The sequence below is a fragment of the Heterocephalus glaber genome, unplaced genomic scaffold, assembly GCF_053883595.1.
Source record: "Heterocephalus glaber isolate CG9 unplaced genomic scaffold, H.glaber_assembly_v1.0 deba00000331, whole genome shotgun sequence".
NCBI lineage: Eukaryota > Metazoa > Chordata > Mammalia > Rodentia > Bathyergidae > Heterocephalus > Heterocephalus glaber.
In genome coordinates, this window is record NW_028258142.1 from 6,299,437 (window position 1) to 6,321,509 (window position 22,073).

The window sequence follows — 22,073 nt, forward strand, 5'->3', positions numbered from 1 at the left end:
TAGATTATTGACTGGTTGTTTGAAGTATACATCAAAAGATGGCTCACTGTAAATGAACTAGTGATGTCTGATATTCCTTGGTTTACTATTAATGAGAGGAGCCAAAGGCTCAAAGAAATAGAAATAGTAGAGTGGATTTGCCAGGTTAAACCTAATTCTCCACACTGGGAAGATACAGAAAGTGTGACTTTCACAATTATCTTAAGAAACAGAATTGTGAGAGAAATATTAGCACTCTTGAAGAGCCCTATCATTGCTCTTCTTTGTATGCCAGCTCTTACAGCAGGGACTACAGTCATTCAATTGAGAAACTTAAAGGCATTGGGTTTAATTGGATACTGGAGTAACAGATGTCAAGTGACAGTGTTCAACTACCAAAGACAAGGTGCACTTAACCATAATGGATAACAGAAGCAAAGCAATGATCAGAATGGTTTGAGACATGTAAACAGACCTATGGTGTTAGCTAATTATTCATGGTGGTCCCAAAAGTGAAATAGACAGGAAGCCTACTAAATTTTTACTGGATTTATATAAGCAGGGAAATTTTAGAACAAATGAACAGAAATCTGTCTCAAACTGTGGTAACAGAAAATCATGGCCCCTCAACCAATTCACAGATTTGAGCCAGTCTACAGGCCCAGGATCTCTTGAATAAAGAGGAGGCTGTGCTTCCTTTACAAAAAACTCTGGGGCACTATCAAGATGTTATACTGTTAATCTTTCTTCCATTCTTTCCCAGAAGGATAAGTGTACACTGGGGAAAGGGAAATGATCAAAATTTGGGAACTACTAAACACTGGTTTCTAACTAATGCTGATTCAGTGAGATCCAAAACATCATTGTGGCCTTCCAGTAAAAGTAGGAACCTATGGAAGTCAGGTGATCAATGGAGTTTTAGACAGTCCAAGTCACAGTTGGTCCAGCAGGTCCCTGAATCCATCCTGTAGTCATTTCCCCAATTCCAAAATGCATAATTGAGGTAGATATGGCATCTGGGGTATCTATACATTGACCCCCTAACCTGTGGTGTGAGGGTTATTATAATAGGAAAGGCCAAGTGGAAATCATTAGAGTTGCCTCTACCAAGGAAAACATTAAATCAAAAGCAATATTGCATCCCTTGAGGAAATACAGAGATTAGTACCACCATCAAAGACTTGAAAGTTACAGAAGTGGTGGTTCCCACTATATCTCATTTAACTCTTATTTGGCCTGTGCAGAAGAGGGACAGATCTTGAGAATATGATGGACTACCATAAGCTTAATCAAGTCGTGACTCCAATTGCAGCTGCTGTACCAGATGTGGTCTCTTTACTTGAGTAGATTAACACATCTTCCAATACCTGGTGTGCAGCTATTAATTTAGCAAATGACTTTTTTTCCGTACCTATCCATAAGGCCCACCAGAAGCAATTTGCTTTCAGCTGGCAAAGCCAGCATACACCACTATCATACCTCAAGAGTATGTTATTTCTCCAGCTTTGTGTCACAACTTAGTTTGCGTGGACCTTGAAGATCTTTCTCTTTCACAGTGTATTACACTGGTCCATTATATTGATGGTATTATGCTGAGTGGACCAAGTGAGCAGGAAATAGAAACCACTCTGGACTTACTGGTAAAGCATTTGTTTGCCAGAGGATGGGAAACAAATCCAACTGAAGTTCAAGGTTCCTCTATCTCAGTGAAATTTCTAGGAGTCCAGTGGTATGGGGAAAGAAGAGATATCCCTTCTAAGGTAAAGGATAAGTTACTGCATCTGGCTCCTCCCACAACCAAGAAAAGAGGCACAACACCTAGTCTATTTATTTGGATTTTATAGGTAACACATTCTTCACATAGGTGAATTACTTTGGCCCATTTTCTGAATGGGTTGAAAGGCTGCTAGTTTTCAATGGGGACCCAGAATAAGAGAAGGCTTTACCTGTTCCAGGTTGCTTTGCAGGATCCACTCCCTCTGGGGGATGAACCAGCAGGCTCAATGGTACTTGAGGTGCTACTGGCAGATAGGGATGCTGTTTGGAGCCTATGGTGGTTGAATCACAGCAGATGCTCTTAGGCTTTTGGAGCAAGGCTCTGCCATCATATGCAGACAATTCTTCTCCCTTTGGCAAGCAGCTCCTGCCTGCTACAAGACCTTAGTGGTAATTGAAAGCTTGATGATAGGACACCAGTTTACCTTGCAATCTGTGCTGTCCATCATGAACTGGGTGCCACCTGACCCACCAAATCATAAAGTTGATTGTGCATAGCAATGATCCATTATTAAATGTTAGAAGTATATATGTGATTGGGCCTGAGCAGATCTGGAAAGCACAAGTTACATGAAAAAGTTGCCCAAGTGCCCATGCCTACTTTTGCTACACTGCCTTCTGTCCTGCAGCACATGCCTATGGTTTCATGGATGTACTATATGATTAGTTGACAGAGGAAGAGAGCACTAGGATCTGGTTTACAGATGGTTCTGCACATCATGCAGGCACCACCTGAAAGTGGAGAGCTGCACTAGTCCAGCCCCTTTCCAGGACATTCCTGAAAGGCAGTGGTGAAAGGAAATCTTCACAGTGGGCAGAACTCTGGGCAGTGTATCTGGTCGTGCATCTTGCTTGGAAAAGAAAATGGCCAGTTGTATGACTCTATACTGATTCACAAGCTGTAGCCAGTGGTCTTGCTGGATAGTCAGGAACTTGGAAGGATCATGACTAGAAAATTGGTGACAAAGATATTTGGGGAAGAGGTTTGTGGATAAACCTCTCCAAATGGGCAAAGGGTGTAAAGATATTTGTGTCTCATGTAAATGCTAACCAACAGGTGACCTCAGCAGAGAGGACTTTAATGATCAAGAGGGTAGTATGACTTGTTCTGTGGATAGCAGTCAGTCTTTTGTCTGAACCACTCCTGTAATTGCCCAATAGGCTCATAAACAGAATGGCTATTGTGGCAGGGTTGGAGGTTATGTGTGGTCTCAGCAACATGGATTCAACTTGCCAAGGCTGACCTGGCTGTAGCTACTGCTGAATGCCTGGTCTTCCAGCAACAGAGAAAAACAGTGAGTCCTGATAGAGCATCATTTTCTGCGATGATCAGCCTATGATCCAGTAGCAAGTAGCTTGTATCGGACTGCTTCCATCATGGAAAGGACAGCTCTTTTGTCTTTGCTGGCACAGAAACTGGATATGAATTTGCCTTCCCTGCACATAAAATTGCTGCTAAAACTTCCATCTGTGGACTTACAGAATGCCTCAAGCACTGTCATGGATATTCTACACAGCATTGCTTCTGACCAAGGAACACATTTCATGGCCACAGAAAAGAGGCAATGGGCTCATTCTCATGAAATTCACTGGCCTTACCATGTTCCTCACCATCCAGAAGCAGTTGGATTGAGAGAAAGGTGGGAAGGCCTCTTTAACATGAACTTTCAGGGCCATCTGGATGACAATACACTGCAGTGCCAGAGTTATGTTCTCCAGAAGGCTTTGAATTAGCATCCAGTATATGGTACTACTTCTCCCATAGCCAGGATTCATAGGTCCAGGAATCAAGGAGTGGAAATGGGAACGTTACAACTCACCATTACCCGTAGTGACCCACTAGCAGAATGTTTGCCTCTTGTTGCCATGTTATGCTCTGCTGGCCAAAAGTCTTAATTCCAGAACAAGGAAGCTTGTATCAGGAAGCAAAACAATGATTCCATTGAACTGGAAGCTAAGTATTCCCTGTGGTCATTTTGGGCTCCTCATCCTCTGAGTAAACAAGCTGAAAAGGAGTTACGATATTGGCAGTGGTGATAGAGCCATGGAGGGGGTCGAGGGGGATTGTACAATGAAGGGAAGGAGAAATATATTTGGAGTGCAAGAGACCCTTAGGGAGCCTCCTATTACTACTATGCCCCATTATAAATGTCAATGGGAAACAAGAACAACTTGATTCGGGCAGAGTGACAAATGTCCAGAACCTTCAGGAATGAAGGTATGGGTCACTCCACCAGGTAAACAACGTAGGACCCTACAGTTGATCTGATTTAATTAGGAAACAACACTCCTAGGGATTGCTGACCTCACTAAGGATGGAGCCTACAAGGGCCCCATCGCTACTTGTCCACCTCACTCCGCAGGTCAAGGCTCCCAGCGCCTTTCCTCAGCCCACTGCCAGAGCTTTCACCAGCACCGCAACCTCTCCGCTGCTTACTACACAGTCTCAAGGAAGTCCTGCCTTGCCCAGCCTTCCGCTCCCTAGCAGCGGGTGATTGTGAAATGCACCTCCCACAGCCAATCAACTACCGCACACTGGGCGGGGGCGCGCTTGGACTGGGGGAGGGAGTCGACCAATCCTCAGAGGCTGTGCCTTGCCCGGCCCCTCCCTTGCGCACCCTTCCAGCGACGGGCACCAGGCCAGGACTCACAGGGAATGTCCCGACTGGAGGTGGCTGAGACACGGGCTGTGCTGCACCCAGCGCGGCTGTGTGTTCTGGGCCTAGGGTGGTTCGTTGCTTACCGAGATGGCCGCGCAGGAGGACCAGACTGTAAAGTACTACACCTTGGAAGAGATTCAGAAGCACAAAAATAACAAAAGCACTTGGGTGATTCTGCACTACAAAGTGTACGATTTGACCAGCTTTCTGGAAGAGGTGAGTTGGGGAGGGCGACCTCGGCAGGGAGCGTGGCCCGGGTTTGGCGGTTCCCTGCTCTGATCTGTCTCTTGGGGCGCTGTGGCCCAGTCTGCGCCCCGAGTCTGCACACTTGGATCTGCGCCTTAAGTGTGCGCATTTGTGTGTGCACACCTGGGAGCGCAGCCCATGCCTGCACACCTCTGTCTGCTCCGGAACTGGCTCCTGAGACCCTGTGCTGGAGAATTCCAGAACGCTGTCTACTATACACTTTCTAGAAGAGAGTGCAGTTACGTTAGGATATTTAAAAGTCCCTTTTATATCCGAGTTTGAATAGGCTGATCTTCATCTGGGACTGAGGTCGACCCCCCAGTGTTATTTGTGGAGTGGACTTCTAATATCAGCCGGGTGGAGAGCCCGAGAATTGTAGGATCAAGCTAGAAGGGGCTCTAGGGTCGCAGTTAGGATGGGGGCAGTCTCAGACTGCTCTCTGACATCCAGGAGCCCACCCTCCCCTACACGCCAACACCCAGCGGGGACTCAGTGATAACTTCATCCAGTGGTGATTTGGCAGCGAGGGTCAGCACTCAGTGGTGTGTGCCTTGAGGAATACAAGAGAAAAGGACAAGCAGCAGAGTGAAGTCTGCCAGTAGGAGTTGATCCTTGAGCAACATTGGGAGTTGTACAATAACTCTGGCAAGGATGATATTCCTTTGCTAAGATCCTTAGCATTAAATTTTAATTTCTGCTCCACAGCCTAAGGGGCGTTTCTTGCTTTACTGCTTCTGGATGTAATTCGTGGCTTTGGGGGAGTTTTTGAATCATAACACTTTCCCACTCCTCACCCCCCATAAATGACAATGAACAGTGATGGGAATAATCCACAGTGGGTTTTTTTTAATTTGTTTTAAGGGAGGGATGTAGAAAAATAGAGGCCTGATCTTAGCTGGATTGCAGTTTACATCAAGGGAGTTTTGTTTTGCAGAGAATGCTAAAGTTAGGACAAAACCAGAAAAGTTTTTTTTTTTTAAGATTGGAATTGTTTCTTGGTAAGACATTTTACTTTTCAGTTGTCATTTGGCAGAGTGCCAGAAGATAAAATAGTGTTCTGATTCGATTAAGAGTGGCTTACAAGGGCCAGGGATTTAGCCCAGTGGTTCCGGCGCCTGCCTCGCAAGCACAAGGCACCGAGTTCGATCCCCAGTACCAAAAAAAAAAAAAAGACTGGCTTACAATGTGAAATCAGAGCTGCCCACTCTGCTTCTGAGCTACAGGACATATTTACCATCAGTTTCTCAAACTATCAGTCCCATGTGATGACATCGGGGGTCCATGTAACTCTGAGTCTTCATGTACAATTATCTCTTCACCCTCTCCCCTATGGAATATATAATTATGAAATTGTAAGACATAGTGTGCACTTCGATTCTGTGTCTATTAAAGAGGGTAGCATTTGTGAAAGAGTATTGAGATATTTTATATTATGAAGAGTCCTCCACCTCAAACCATTCTAACTTACCTTGTACCTTCTGGATCTTGGCACTATTGACATTTTGAGCCAGATAATTCCTTGTTATGGGTCTGCCCTGGACATTGCACTACTCTGAGCAGCCTCCCTGGCCTGTACCTACTAGGTGTCCCAACACCCTTTCCCCAGTCTCCAGACATTGCCAGATGCCCCATGTGGCACACAGTTGCTCCTAGTTGAGAATCACAGCTCTAAAACATTGTGCACAAATTTTAAGGGTATATTTTTCAGGAGATAATACATAAGGAAGGAAAGATTATTAGTAATAATAAAAATAATAAATTTGCTCAAAACCATTTACTTATACATTTTATTCATACGAGTTGAGAAAGAGGAGGTTGCACAAAACTTATCTGAGCAAAACTGGAAGGGATAACAATCTCTTCAATTGGGTACATTAGCGAAAAACATTCTTTTATTCTTTCCTTCACAAACTTTTCAGGACCCTATCAAAGTGGTTTGGGAAGAATGTATCTCAAATCACATGAAGAGAAAGAGGGATGATCATTGGAAATTAGACAGCCACATGGAGTAGTGTGAGGAGTCTTGAGTTTGGGAGAAACATAACCAGTCTGGTTTTGGTCTTGTTGACTAAGGATTTGGAGGGGTCTTAAGGCATCAGAACTTTTCTCATTTCTGCACTCACTCTGCCAACGTGCTCTAGGGGCTTGGAACTTAGAATAGGACTTTTCCTTCTCTGCACATCCTGCCTTTGGTTGACATGTTTTTTCCATTTGCCATTTTAATTATTTACTTTTACTTCCTGTGACCATTTCTTGCTTCTTGCAGTGTCTTAGTCACTGGCTCCCTACCTCCCAGCATGGCCTTGGCCTTTGGGCCGGTCTCTAAGTATACCAGTGTTCCGGGGTTCCCTGCAGGTGGCTTCTTGTGCTCACTTGGGTGTGTCTTCTACTTAGACCTTTAGTAGGACATTCTGCTACATAGTTTTCCTTCTTCCTAAAGTCTTCTGGTTTCCATTATTTATTAGTTCAACCCTGTTTATCTTTTACCTACCTTTAAATGAGAGAAATGAGTTCAGAATGTCTGGTTCTCTTACCCCTTTGCCCTGCCCTTTTTTCTTTCCTTTTAAAGGCTCCAGAAATTTCATGAAGCATGTTAGCTAAACAATATTTTATCTTTCCCTTATTAATTAATTGATTTATTTATTGGTACCGGGGATCGAACTCTGGACCTTTTGCTTGTGAGGCTGGCGGCAGAACCAATAAGCTAAATCCCCGGCTCCCTAATTTATTTAAATATGGAAAAAAACCCCATTTTTTTTGGTCCTTCCTACCTCTAAAATGAACTGTGTCTCCATTTTCTCTGACTTTACCTACCCATAGGGACAGGTGTGGCTGAGTATTATCTGCACCTTCTCTGTGCCCACTTCATGTAGTTATCATAAGAATTAAACAGATTAGTGCATGTTAAATACGTAGCCTGATGGCAGGTGCTTTTATACATTTGTAAACTTTAATTGCAGTAGGGGTCTAGGTTGAGCTGTGGTTTTCTTTCTGCAACACCATATGTAGCTGAATATTTAACATGCATTTTTAGATAAAGGTAAAAATCTGATGGGTGGTATTGAAACAGGAAAGTATTATAAAAATGATCTTTCTGGTCAAGAGAAGAGATTGCAGTTTAGGTGTTATGCAATGTGAGCTCTATCCTTCTGAAATAAGCTATGTTCTCTTGTTCAAGAGGAGGGTTGGAAATCTAAGAGGGAGGGCGGACTTATTAGTAAGGGCAGTCTAAATATCAGCAGGTGTTTGGCTACTTCCTGAAGCCTGCCAAGAAGATTATGTCCTTGCCTACATATTTTGAGCTAGGTTTTTTGTTTTAGTCCTAACTTCTAGTTTTCTGGAGTGCTTTTGTGAAATTGAGGGCTGTCATGTCTGGTTATATATTTAGCTGGGTTAATGATTATAGGAGTTTGAGGGACAATTATTTGAAATGAAGACTTAGGCCATTAGGATGGAAGGGCGGTTTGCATTTCCCCTTCTGTAATTTGGGCAGCAGCATTTATTCAGTTTTCAGTAGAGGTGTGGAAATAACATTGTATGATGTTATTGCAGTTATTTAGTTATCACTTTCATTTAAAATCAGTCGGTGTTTAACATGTGAAGTAGAAATTTTCTCTGAAAATTTGTGCAAGTTATGACCCCTTCTTTATTTTAAAGATGGAATTTGTTTCTTTAGAATATTTTTAGTGGTTTGGGGATTCTGAGAGACTACTGAGGCTGAGTCTTAAATATTCATTGACAGCCTTCTGCTCCACAGAAGCTATTGGTTCCTTATTCACTTTGGCTTTTGGATGCTTACAGAGGTTTTGTTGTAGGAAATTTACTTTTTGTTATTTTTCATGGAGTATGGCTTCCTAAGTTGTGTGGACTAAGGGTTCTGAGCCTGGGGGACCATTGTCTCCCAGAGATCGAGGCAGAGAGTATGAGTATTTAGGCTTTGTTTCTTTAATTCTGAGAAACACATAACTTTACCATTGATAGGATTTCCATTTTTAGGGCTAAAATACTAAATGCCTTTACTTTTTGCAAGAAGTTTGATTTTATTCTCATGCTACTAAAAGCCGCCATTGCTACTACATAAATATGCCTTTGATTAATGCAGAAGGGAACATTAGTTATTATTTTTTATATATATATATATATATATATATATATTTTGTAAAAATAACTTAGAAAATATGAAATCCAAGGAGGGAAATGTAAAGGATCACTGATAACAGTAACTTAGGCATCTTGGGTAATTAGGCATCTCACAAGGCCACCTTATATATTTCTACTTTTTCTTTTTTGGTGACCAGTTGATACTTTTTTGAACAGGTTCTTGGAAGCTACTTTGTTTTGAAATAGGGGAAACAAAACAACACCAAAAAAACCCCACCTTGACTTTTGCTTTTTTGTTTTTCTTTAAAGTGGATGAAATTAAATATAAAGAAAGGAAAACAGGTCAGGAAAACTAGCTCTGGCCTTAGTGTTAGGCAGGTATTCTCTAAATCAGTTCCTTCATTGTAAAATAATGACTGTTCTGTCATTCACATCTACCTCAGGTCTGTGAACACTGGGAGAAGTGATATGTGGGTGAAAACACATGGAAAAGTATATAAAGAGAAGGCACTTGCATGACTATACATGTTTTGATTAAAAAGTTGTCTTAGGGGTGATGAAGTAGCTCAGTGGTGCTCAGAATATGGTACTCGCTTAGCATGTGCAAGGTCTTAGATTCAATCTCCAGCACCAGAAAAAAAATTTATTTCTTGTGAATTGTTTTAATTAATTTTTGTGATAGGCCCATGTTTATTCAGAAAACATATCTCAGAAATTATGGTGTTCACCTTTATGAAAAGAAACAAGTCAAAATACAAATATTTATCTGAAATTTGGATTTCCAGGAATATGCTCTATGATTAGAAATCATTTCCTTTCTGGAGCTTTAAAACACATGTAACTTTGTTGTTTTGTGGAAGAAAAGAATACATGATCATTGTAAGGAATTGGATGATATGGAAAAGTACATGGAAAAAGTCAAAGGTTTCTAGAATCCCACTCCCCTGAGGCAGGCACCATGAACTGGTTGGTGAATGTTCTCCAGCTAGCTCTGTATACATAGATGCTTGCTCATGGATATATTTTACATAAATGGAAAGAGTCCTTCCATGCTATTTTGTAGCCTGCTGCTTTTCCCACTGAACTCTGTGTTGAGGATGCCATTTTATTTCAGTGATCATATATTTCCTGGCTGCTTTATTATGTAGATGGATCATAACACTTGTAACCACTCCTCTCTTGCATATTGTTTTGTTTAGTTCTCCACCTGGGATTACCTCCATATGGTAAATCTTTGTAAGTGGGATTCTTGGCTGAAAGAATGTATACTTAATACAGTATTTTGATGTGTGTTACCAACATGCCCTGAAATATTGTGGTTGCAGTATCATACGTAAAGGCTCACACACCAGTGTGTTTGTTTCCCTGGGTCTTAGTTATCTTAGTAACTGAGAAACTTGCTTCTCTTAAATTATTTGGTTATGTGTGTTTGTTAGGAAGTGAATGTACTGAAAATTTAGTACCCTTAGCATATACATTCTCTTAAAAGTGCAGCTGCAGAAAGTAATACTTTGTCTATCCCATGAAAAACATTAGTCATCATTTCCAGCACTCTCTTGTTCAGAAGTTCAAAGCCATCAGAAAAGTGACTGGAAATGACAGCACAGTGAATGAGAATCAAAATGGCAGTGGCCCAAAGACATTCCCTTTTACTTAATATGCCCCCCCCCAAGCTTTGAACTTAATTTTCTTGAGAACATACACTTAGGTGTATAGCTCCTTGTGCCTTTTATTAGATTTTAACATGGGAAGCAGGAGAATGAGTTGAAGATTGGATGGGAGAAACTCAGTTCATCTGGGTACATAGAATCTGGCCTGTCCAGCCCATTGGTAAATGACCTGTCTTTAGGGAGAGCTGACATCGCTGTGGATGATGGATAGAAGTTACAGAATTATGCTTCTTGTCAGTCCCGTGGCAAAATGATGGCATTCCATCCAGCACTAATCTGGGAAGGCGCTGGAAGCAGAGTGAATGTTGGGTAAGGAGGTAGAAGGAGAGGAAAGGTAGGGAAAGGAGGAAGAAGCAGAAGATGGTTTTAACACCCTCCAGGCTCAGTGAAAGGTCACCTTTACCTGGCTTCCAGTTTGTTTGAAATGCAGTAACTCAGGCATTGTATTTGAAAGCCTTGGGGATATCTGTTTTCAGCTTGTTTCTTCTAGTGCCTTCTATTGTTTGGCAGAGCTGGTGTGCAGTTGTGTCCAAAATTAACCAGGGCACAAAATAGATCCAGCCTGCTTTCCCTCTCTCTGTCTTCTTCAGAAAGTGTTAAGGTAAAATGCCATTCAGTGATTTCTCCCTTCTCTCATATAATCCCCAGTGAGCTAATAATAACAGTATATTAGTGAACATGGAATCTTACGTTTATTAACACTCAGCATGTAGTAGATAGTGGATGCATGCTTTTTTATGCATAAGACCTTCTTTGCATTTGTACTTTTAATCTTCAGAACACCCGTGAGTCTGTGGGTTGGGGAAGTTGTTCAAGTCTCCCGCCAAGAACGAGCACAGCCCCAGTTCTTCATTGCTAATTCTGCCAACAGGGCACAAGTCCTAAGGAGCTTTGAAGAGAACCAGCATAGTTTTAAAAGAAGCCATCCCCTTGGCACAGAGGTGCAATTTTTTGCTCTGAGGTTTTTGCCTCTTGTTGGGGAATTCTCTGTAGGAACCAGGGAGAAAACAAAGGGAAGTGGGACAGTGGAGCACAGCAAAATCCTTGGAAGGTAAAAGGAAGAGATGTGCCTTCTTTAATTCCATCTGTTGTCACTTTACTGTGTTGCTTTCTAGAAGGTGAAGGAAGCCACCATTCCTGATTCTCATAGTGGTATTTCCAGAATCCTGGGCCAGTTTGTTCTTGGCACAGAGGACCCACTCCCCTGGGCCTGCTCTTCAGCATCCGAGGGGCTTAGGAAAGAGCTTGCTCACATGTATGTCAGGCTTGGGTGAGGAGGGTAAGGTTGTTTTGAACAATGCCCCTTAAGTAACTGGCTTGGGGAGGGCTCATTCTGCTCTGTGACTCCTTCAGTGGGTCCTGCTCCTTCCTGTCTTCAGTTCCGATCTCTCCCTGTAATTCCACTGCTGTTGATATGTCACACTGCCACCTGAGTTGCCAGGACATCTTTCTCCCTCTAGACTGAGCAGATGCCCTGGCATCTGTCCCGTGCATCTGCAGCTCCTCTCACAGTGGCCCTGTGGAGGAAGCCCTGGTATTTCATTGGTTCCCTCCAATGGGTGGTGGCCTTTATGAGGTCTCAGCTTAAGTCATAGATGCCATCATTACATTAATGTACTTTGTAAAAAAAAAGCAAAACTTCATCTTGTGAAAGAGGTCATTTCTCTGCTTAATTCCTTTCAATAGTTTCCTGTTACCTGTAGAGTAAAATCCAATCTCTTTGCCCTGGTTTAAAAAGCACTGGGTGACCGGGGCCTGCCTGCCTTGCCCAGTTCAGCTAGTGCTATCCCCTTCTCCCACCCTGCTCTTTCTGTTTCTCAAACCAGCCTAGCTTGTTTCTGCCTCAAAAACCTTTATTCTGCTCTCCTTTCAGCCTGTGTTCCTTTGATCACTGCTCTCTACGTCACAGCTTCAAGTTCCAGCCCAAGAAGGATAACTTTCTGTCATATCTTTCTCTTTTACGTTTCTTCTAGCACTTATATGAACCTGGATCTGCTGCTTTCCTTGTCATGTGCTTGTTGTCCCTTCATCGGTTGGCAGGCTTCTTGCCCAGCCTCTCATTGCTGCCTGATGGGCAGTAGTAATTACTTGGCAGATAATCCTTCAGTGGTGGAAGAGTCCAGTCCAGTGGAGGAATACATATGCTGCCTTATGTTTTACTGCTCTCTTATCCCCTACCTCTCACACAAATGCACATACTAGTGGTAGTGAACATTTATGGAAATTCTGATCCAGAAGATTTATCACTTAGTACTAGTGGAACTTTATTTATTTAATGACCCTTTCAATTATCTTTTTTTCCCCCATTAAGTTTATTGGTACATTTTAGGTATACAATACAGTTACATTCATCATTGGGATCTTGTACCATTACATGGGTCTCTTGGTTCTTATTTTTTTCCCCTTCCCTTGCCCTCCCCTCACCTCCTCCACCCTTCCCTATTTGCAAAGACTTTGTTTCCATTTTTTTCCTTTTCTCCTATTTTTTCTTTTCCCTTTTTTCCTTTCCCCTACCCCTCCCACTTACCCTGCTCTTTTAGACCTTTTTTTCCTATTACACAGTATCAATTATACATTTTTAAAATTACAATATCAAGATGTAGGAGACATTACCACAGATTTTACAGAATTTAAAAGGATATAGAAAGCATATTACAAAAAAAATTTTTGAAATAAATTTGACAACTTCTAAGAAGTACCTTGGAAGACAAATTAATGAAACTAACTCTGGAGGAAATATAAAATTTGAATAGCACCTATTAAAGAAAGTATATTCCTAGCTTGAAAACCTACCTATATGACAACAGCAGGCTCATATACATTTTAACTGATAAATTATATCAAACAATTAAAGCAGGAAAAAGAAGGAACACTTCTCCCCTCATTTTAGGAAATCAACATTGTGCTAATCCTAAAACTGGGTAAAGATAATAGAAGAAAAAGGTATGACCATAGATAGAAATTTGTTTAACAAAACAAACTATTAGAAGTCAGGTCTGGCATTATGTAGAAAGTGGTTTTGTTATAGGGATGGCAGTGTTGGTTCAGCATTGGAAGATCCACCCCCAAAAGTCATCATTTTAACAGAGGAAAGGAAAAAGCCATATGATACTGTCACTAGTTGGAGAGAGTATTGGACTAAATTCCACAGCTGTTCATGGTAAAAGCTATCAGGAGACTAGAAGTAGAACAGAACCTTCTCAACAGATTAAAGACATGTATTCCATACTTCCAGTGAGAATGCCTTATATGAATGGAGAAGATACAATACTTTCTCCTTAAGGTGGGGAACAAGGGCAGATATGCTTACTCTTTATCTGTCCAGTAAACTTTGAAACCTAGCCCCCACCAAAATAGTCTGGCAATAAAATGACACAATTAGGATAGAATTGGCAAGGTAGAAGCAAAATCTTTATATGTAGATGAAATGATCATCTACAGAGGAAATACTAAGAAATCTCTAGGAGCCCCTAGAACTTGTATTTGAATTTAGCAGGATTAGAAAACACAAGGTATATATAAAAATTCAGGTGTATGTATACTTGCTATAAATGAAGAATTGGATATTGAAATTTGAAAGTTATGTAGGAGTACAAAGGACCCAGAAGAGTTTAAAAAAAAAACAAACAGTTTTGGAAGATGTTTAGTACCTAATTTTAAGACTTTTTCTAAAGCTACAGTAATCAAGGCAGTGTTGGTGTAAGGAAAGACACATAGATCATTTGGATAAAACAGAGAATCTAGAAATAGAACCACACATATATGGTCCATTGAGTTTTGAAAGATTATTTAACATTAGCATTTTATAGGATATAAACTCAATTTAAGAGCCGAGGAAGAGAGAGTGATTTCAGCAAATGGCACTAGAACACCTGGTATCCGTATATAAAAAATTAACCTCAACCCCTTATTTCCATACATGAAAATAACTTGAAAGGATCTATGAACCTAAATATAAAAGCCTAAAAGTATAAAACTTTAAGGAGAAATTATAAGGGAAAATGTTTATGAATTCAGGGTAGGCAAGAACTACCTAGGATACAAAAGACATGATGTATAAAAGAAAAAAATTGATAAATGAGATTCCATCAAAATTTAGAACTTTAAATGACATCATTAAAATGAAAAGTAGTCCCTTAAACAGACCATATTTACAACACATATAACCTATGAGCAGAATATATAAAGAATTCTTAGAGCTCATTAATAGACAACCCAATTAAAATGTAGACGTAAGAAGATGATAATATAGCCAGTACAGCACAAGGAAAGGTGTGCAACTCTAGAATCAGAAAAATACTAATCAGTACAATAACAAGATTGAATTATACGCTCATTAGGGAGATGAAGTCAAAAGTTTTAAAAGCCTTGTCATGACTTTTTCTTTTTGTTGGATTCTCCCCCTTTGCATTTAATTTGTCACACCCAATGTATTCATTCTGCTGGGTTTCCTGGAGTTGTGATCCTCATTGTCTTTTCCTAGGGTATTGTCTAAAATTTTTTGGAGGGCCAGTTTGGTATTCATGAAGTTCCTGAGGTGCTCTTTATCATGAAAGTATCTTATTTCTCCATCAATTTTGAAAGATAGTTTTGCAGGGTACATCAATCTGGGTTGGAGGCTGTTTTCCTTTAGGGCTTGAAATACATCACTCCGAGCTCTTCTTGCCTTGAGGGTTTGCATTGAGAAGATTGCTGTGATTCTGATGGACTTTCCTTTGTATATGAGTTGTTTCTTTTCTCTCACTGCTTGTAGAATTTTGTTCTTCTGTTGGATTTCTGGAATCTTAACTATTATATGCCTATGTGTAGATTTTTTTTGATCAAGGCTAGCTGGAGTCCTTTATGCCTCACTTATCTGTATGTGAAGTTCTTTTGCCCTGCTTGGGAAGTTTTCTGCCATCACTTCTCTGAACAGTTTTTTTTATGTCATCTGCACTCTCTCCTGTTTCTTCATTGACTCCAATCAGTCTCATGTTATTCTTCTTTGCATCGTCTAGCAGCTGCTGGATTGATTTCTCGTTGTTCCTTTACAATTTTAAAGAAATTTTTCTTTTCCTGGTTACTAATTGCAATCTTATCTTCTATATCTGAAATTCTATCCTCACATTGGTTCATTCTGCGTGCAGACTTTCGATGGAGTTTTTAATCTTCTGGAAATCTATTTGCATCTGTTTTATGGATTCCATTTGTTTCTTATGTTGGGATTCCATCATGTTCCTCAGATCCTCTATTTTTTTATCTGTGTCCTCTCTAGATTATTAATCATGTCTTGCACTATGAGCACAATCTTTGCTGTTATCTGAGTAATTATTTCTGATTTCATTTTTCCCAGATCCTCTTTTGTTGCCAGTTCAGAGAGTCCAGGTGGTTGAGTATCATCAGATTGTTCCATCTCGTTTCCCTTTGGAGTTGCTGTAGGTGATCCGGAAGTCTGTTTTTGAGGCTTGTTTACGTGTGTTCTCATTTCCAAGGTGGCGGTGCTTCTGGTGCCCGCGCAGCTCACCTTCTCTGCCCTAGGAGCTTGGGATGGCGGTGGGGGAGCTTCCTTCCGGGTGCTGGGACCGGGTCACCTTCTCTGCCCTAGGAGCATGGGATGGCAGTGGGGGAGCTTCTTTCTCGGTCCTGGGACCGACTCACCTTCTCTGCCCTAGGAGCATCGGAAGGCGGTGGGGGAGCTTCCTTCTGGGTGCTCCCTTTCAATTATTGTTGCTCAGTGTAGAGACTTCGGGATCATATTTGACTCATTTCTTTCTTTCACACCCCATACCCAATTCCCCAGAATATTTGGTTGTTTTAAGTTTTGTAAGATAATAAGAATCTGACCAGTATTCACTGTCTGTGCTCTTGTCATCATCATCTCTTTTCTGGTCTCCCTTGCCCTACGTAGTGTTTTCTCACCACAATGCAGTGACATTTAAGAGGGAAGTCACTGTTTAAATCCTGTAGTGGCTAATTATACTACCTGATTTAAAAAGTTAGCCTAGCCAGGCATGGTGGCACATTCCTGTAATCCCAGCACTTGGGAGGTTGAGGCAGGAGGATCATCTTGAATTTGAGGCCAGCCTGGGCTACATAGTGAGTTCAAAGATAGCTTGAACTATATAGCTAGACTCTTGTCTCAAAAAACCAAACCAAACCAAACCAAACCAAAACAATTTAGGCTATATAACTACAGTAGTCAGAAATATGTGGTGCTTGCAGAGAGATATAATATACACAGATCAGTGGAACAGAAAAAAGAATCCAGAAATAGACTCACACAAATATTTACAAGTATTTTGGACAAAGATGTAAGAAAATTTTATGGAGGAAGGATAGTCTTTTCAACAGATATGTAGTTCTGCAGCAATTCAGCATCAGTGGCCGAAAATTACAAACCTTGACCTAAAAACACATCTTCATAAAAAAGAACTCAAAATGCACCACAGATCCAAACATGGAACTTTTTTGAAGGGGCTAGGATTAGGCAAAGAGTTCTTTTTTTTTCTTTTTGAGCGATCTTTTTTAAAAAATTCTTTTATTGGTACATTTTAGGTATAAAATACATTTACATTTATCATTGGGAACTTGTACCTTTACATGATGTATCTTGGTTCTTACTTTTTCCCCATTCCCCTGCCCTCCCTTAACCCCCTCCATCCTTCCTTATTTACAAAGACTTTGTTTCCATTTTTTCCTTTTCTCATATTTTTTTCTTTCCTTTCTTTCCTTTCCCCTACCCCTCCCACTTCCCCTACCCCTTTGGACCTTTTCTTCCTATTTCACATTATCAGTTATTCATTTTAATCCTTATTTATACTTTCAGTTTCTCACACCAGAGAAACTATTCGTTATTTACACATGTGTGTCCTATTTATTTCACTTAAGAATATGCCCTCAATGTGCATCCATTTAGCTATAAATGTCTCTAGTTCATCATTCTTTACGGCTGAGTAGTACTCCATTTTATTTTTAAAAACCACATTTTCTTTATCCAGTCTCCAGTTGATGGGCACTTGGGCTGTTTCCACACTTTAGCTATTACAAACTGTGCCACTATAAACATGGGTGTGTGTATATGGTTGTGGTATGATTCTTTTTATTCTTTTGGGAAGATACCCAGCAGAGAAATAGCTGGGTCAAATGGGACCTCTAGTCCTAGTTCTTTGTGATATCTCCATAATGATTTCCACAGTGGTTGCACCAGTCTGCACTCCCACCAACAATGGAGAAGGGTTCCTTTTTCCCCACAACCCCACCAACATTTGTTATTGGTTGATATCTTGATAGCAGCCATTCTTTCTGGGGTCAGGTGGAATCTCAGTGTTGCTTTCTTCTGCATCTCTCGAATGACCAGTGATGTCAAACATTTTTTTCATATGTTTATTTGATGCTTTTACGTCTTTGTCTGAGAAATTTCCGTTCATTTCAGATCCCCATTTTTGAATTGGGTCTTTAGGGAGGTCTGATTTTTTAAAGTTCTTTATATATTCCAGATAGTAGTCCTTTGTCTGAGGAACAGCTGTTACAATTTTTTTCCCACATTGTAGGTTGTCTCTTAGCTCTGTTGGTGGTTTCTCTTACATTGCAGAAACTTTTCAATAAGATGTGATCCCAGTTGTTGATTCTTTGTGCTAGTTCCCGTGCTACTGAGGATTTGTTCATAAAATCTTTTCCTAGGTAAAGAGTTCTTTGAGGTAGTGGAAGTGTGATCTGTTTTAAGTCCTTTGCATTGGAAAGTTATTCCCTGAAATATCTGCACAGCTGTGGTGGTTAGGGTGGCATTTCAACTTGATTGGGTTGGGATCAGCCTCAGGGATTGGTGGAGCACACTCCTAGGTGGATCATGGAAGCATGGCCTTGGGTCTATATCTGGTTGCTGGCACCTACTGCTCTGGAACTTGTGTTTTACTCTCCCTTCTGGCCACCATGAACTAAGGACTTTGCTCCAGCAAACCTTTCCACCATGATGTCTCTGCCTCAGAGCCAGCTGATTATGGACTGAAACCCAGAGCAGATCAAACCTCTCTTTTAAGTTGTGGGTATTGGTATTGTGTCTTGGTGAGGAGAATGCTAATACAGTGGGTCAGTCCTTCCTCTCTTTCAAGTGTTAATTAAATATCATCTCAATTAAGCATGTCCTGATCACTGTTTTTACTTAGTTATTTTTCTTTAATTTTTATTTTTTATTAGTACATGTTTGCAGTACATAATGCTCACATTCCTTGTGGAGAGTTGATGCATGTACATAACACATCTCACTTCTTTTTTCCCTCTTTTTCTCCCTGCCCTCCCCCCTCCTTCCATCTCTTGGTCACCTTCCCATTTGCAAAAGATTTAGCTATTTCCTCTTATCTGTCTTTTATTTTGCTCTTTATTTATAATTTAGGTTTCTCATATAAGAGAAACCACTTGTGTGCTGACCACTATTTTGAATTATGCAAGTCTTTAGCCTTCTGACCTCCTGAGAACCATTATTTTGCTGCGTGTGTGTGTGTGTGTGTGTGTGTGTGTGTGTGTGTTTTGCTGGGGATCAAACTCAAGGCCTTGTGCATCCAGGCAAGTGTTCTACCTCTCAGCTACATCCTCAGCTATTTTTTTCTATAGCACATATCACCTTGTAGCATACTATGTAATTTACTTTTATTATGTTATTGCTTCTCTGTCTCCTACTAGTATGCTTTATGCAAACATTTTTGTTTTATTTATTAATATATCCACTTCCTAGAACAGTGTGGCACATAGAAAGGACTCAATAAGTATTTATTGATTAAATAATTAAAAGTTTATGTATAAAATATTGGAAAATTGATACAGAGTGGCTGTTGGACCAGAGTGAGTAATTTCCTGGCACCTTGTTTAATTTCTCCCTTGCCCCATATATAGGTTTCCACCCAATTTATTATTCTTAACACTGGACATAAAAGGAAAAGAAGGCTTAATTATTTGGTATCGGACAGGAATAGTGCTACTATCAATCCTTATTTCCTCCCATCTTTGGCTTTAAAGGAGGTGGTTCTATTATCTCATCATTTAGCCATGCTGATTCAAGGTAGATCACACAAAGAGAGTAGCAACTCCTCTTAGGTTAAAAATCATTTGCCCTTGGGCCCCAGTTTTGATGGTTTTGCTTTTGCCACCTCCTGCCTGGAGGTGGCTCGGTGCACAGTGCTCCCTGTCCCTGTCCTTCAGAAGTAGGCCTGGCCCCAGCCCTTCCCTCTCCCCTAACATCATCATGTCAGAAGCAGAAACTTAGGAGACAGAGCAATAGTTAGGAATAGACTTAGGAATCAGAGCAATAGTTAGATCTCCAGTTAGCTTACTTGCTTTAAACCTACTGAGACAGATTTAGTAATGGTGGAATTTAAAATGTTGATGAGGGCTGATCAAACACAAAATTGTCTTTCACTTATGATTCATTTTAGGCCAAACATTATTTCAGTTCTAAAAAACAAGAGTTTTGTTCCTCTTTTTCAAGGAAAGAGAATTACTAGTGATATTCAGGGTATATGCCAACCCATTAACATCTGCAGTACCAGTCTATCCTCAATCTTACCTGGAAAATGATCTCATGTACAAATATTGATTATTCTTATGTTTCTGTTAACCCTTGTCCTTTGGTTTTGTGGCATAGTAGAATCTAGCCAGCTGATTAAATTCATAGAAATCCCATGAAGGTGAAGGACATTGCAAAGAAGAGGAATCTTTTGGGGTATGGTGCTAAAATTGGGCTTTAACAGTTTATAGAAACCAAAATGTGCCAGGAACTATACACTTCTTAGTGGCAATGTAAAACAGAGTGGGGGATGGGTATGGTGGTTCACACCTATAATCTTAGCTACTCTGAGGCCCGAGGCTGGAGGATTGGGTGGTTCAGGCCAGGTTGGGCAACATAAGGAGATCCTGTCAGAGAAAGGCAAAGAGAGCTAGAGAGTTAGAGAGTGAGAGAGCAAGAAGGAGAGAAAACAGGAGAGGAAAGAGAAAGAAAGAAGAGAGAGAGAGAACAGGAGTGGGAAGAAAGGAGAGTAGATTTACTTGAACACCTCTTACATGCCAGACATACTAATTATAGCATTTAATCTTTTAAGAGGGTCTACTTTAACATTTTAATAAGTGACATGAGAGTTATTTACAAAATATTGGGAAGTGATATGTGCTTAATTCTTGTTCCACAGTGCTTTCCCACCATCTTAATACCACAAACGATTAAACAACACATTTTTATACTTGTGAAATCTGGCTAAGTTGACTAGCAGAGACAACCTTGGGGCAGCAAAGAGGCACCAGAGAACATCTAGAGAGGAAGGAGAAAGGGCTGGTGGTTGTGTGGTGGACTGCTGGGTGGCACCTGGATTTAGATGTGTTAGCAGATCTCAGGAAGATATCTTCCTCTCAGGATACACAGTGATGCGGAAACTTGGTCTGGAGTCAGACTGCCTGTGTTCCTGTTCCTGCCCCATTTCCTCCCTAACTCTGTCACCTTGAGTATCTGTAAAATGGGGATGAGGATAACTAACTTGTAGGTTTGTTCTGAGAGTTGAAAGGCCATACCCACATTCTGAGAACACTTCTTGATAAGTTGGCATTCATTAAATATTACCCACTGTTAAATATCATTTTTTCCCCTAGTCCTTCCCCCCGAACTGCTCAAGTGGAAAGGAGAGACTGAAAGCTAGAAAGGATGGACAGTTTGGATGACAGAGTTACCCTGGCCTGTGAAATGCAGATATCTCAGGCCAAAACTCTAAGGGCTCTCCCTTCCTGTCCAGTCTTTGCAGGTTAATAGGTTAATTCCCACTAGAGGCAGGATCCCTCACCTCCGCCACATAAAGTGTCCTCCACTGTTATTTACAGCTGCCTGTGGTTTCTCCATATCAAGGCCATTATGTTATACCCCTGGGCCTTTGTGATGTCCATTTCCTTACTAACCCTGTCAACTCTGCTGGCCCTTTCTCTGCTCCATCTTTTGTGCCATGGCTCCTGTACCTGGTACTTAATATACTCAGCTTTTTTGGTCTACATGTCAGTTTCCTTAAGGGAATCACTCTTTGAGGGTGAGGCTGTGACTTTCTTATCTTGGTGGCTGCAGTGCTTGGCGTGGCGCTAAGCAGATGTTTGAGTGATGGGCTTTGGGAGCCAGCCAGGTAATGCCCAAATGGAGCTCTTGTGAAGTTCATGTCCAGATCATCAAAATAGGAGGGGGAGAAGTGATTCAGATGGTGCCTGTGAGGATTCACTGAGGAGGTGAGCCTTTCGTATATGCAGGTGCTTGCTCCTTCACAGAGTCCAGGGCCAGCAGGAAGAAATCTAAGGAACTCAAACCTACTTTGAGACAGTCAGCCTTTGCTATCTTAGATAACCTATCTTAGAAAAACACAATCCAGAAAACACTTGGTCAGGCTATCTTGTTACTTTATTTTAAATCTTACATGAACTGTTTGCTCTTCAAACTCTTTTGGTTTATCTTTACCTTTATTTTTTATTTTTTGGCTTAGGCATTGTTTTTGGACAGTCTGTTCACTTCACATTTTTTTTTTTTTTTTGCAGTGTACGTATTTGGAATGAAAGAGCCTGTTTCAGGGCCAGAAATGTTGGACTTTTGGTCCACATAGATTACATGTAGGTGGCAAAGGGTTGGGGGTTTTGTTTGTTTTGTTTTCTT

General features: G+C 40.9%; 1 protein-coding gene across 1 annotated transcript in view; it reads left to right on the forward strand.

Annotated features, from left to right (window-relative positions):
* Positions 1-4,360: 4,360 nt before the first annotated feature.
* Cyb5a (cytochrome b5 type A) overlaps positions 4,361-22,073 on the forward strand; it is a 34,889-nt gene continuing 17,176 nt past the window's right edge. The window contains exon 1 of the mRNA XM_004861957.4: positions 4,361-4,631. Within this exon, the coding sequence (XP_004862014.1) occupies positions 4,503-4,631 (129 nt within the window). The 5' untranslated portion in view covers positions 4,361-4,502. The remainder of the gene's footprint in view (positions 4,632-22,073) is intronic.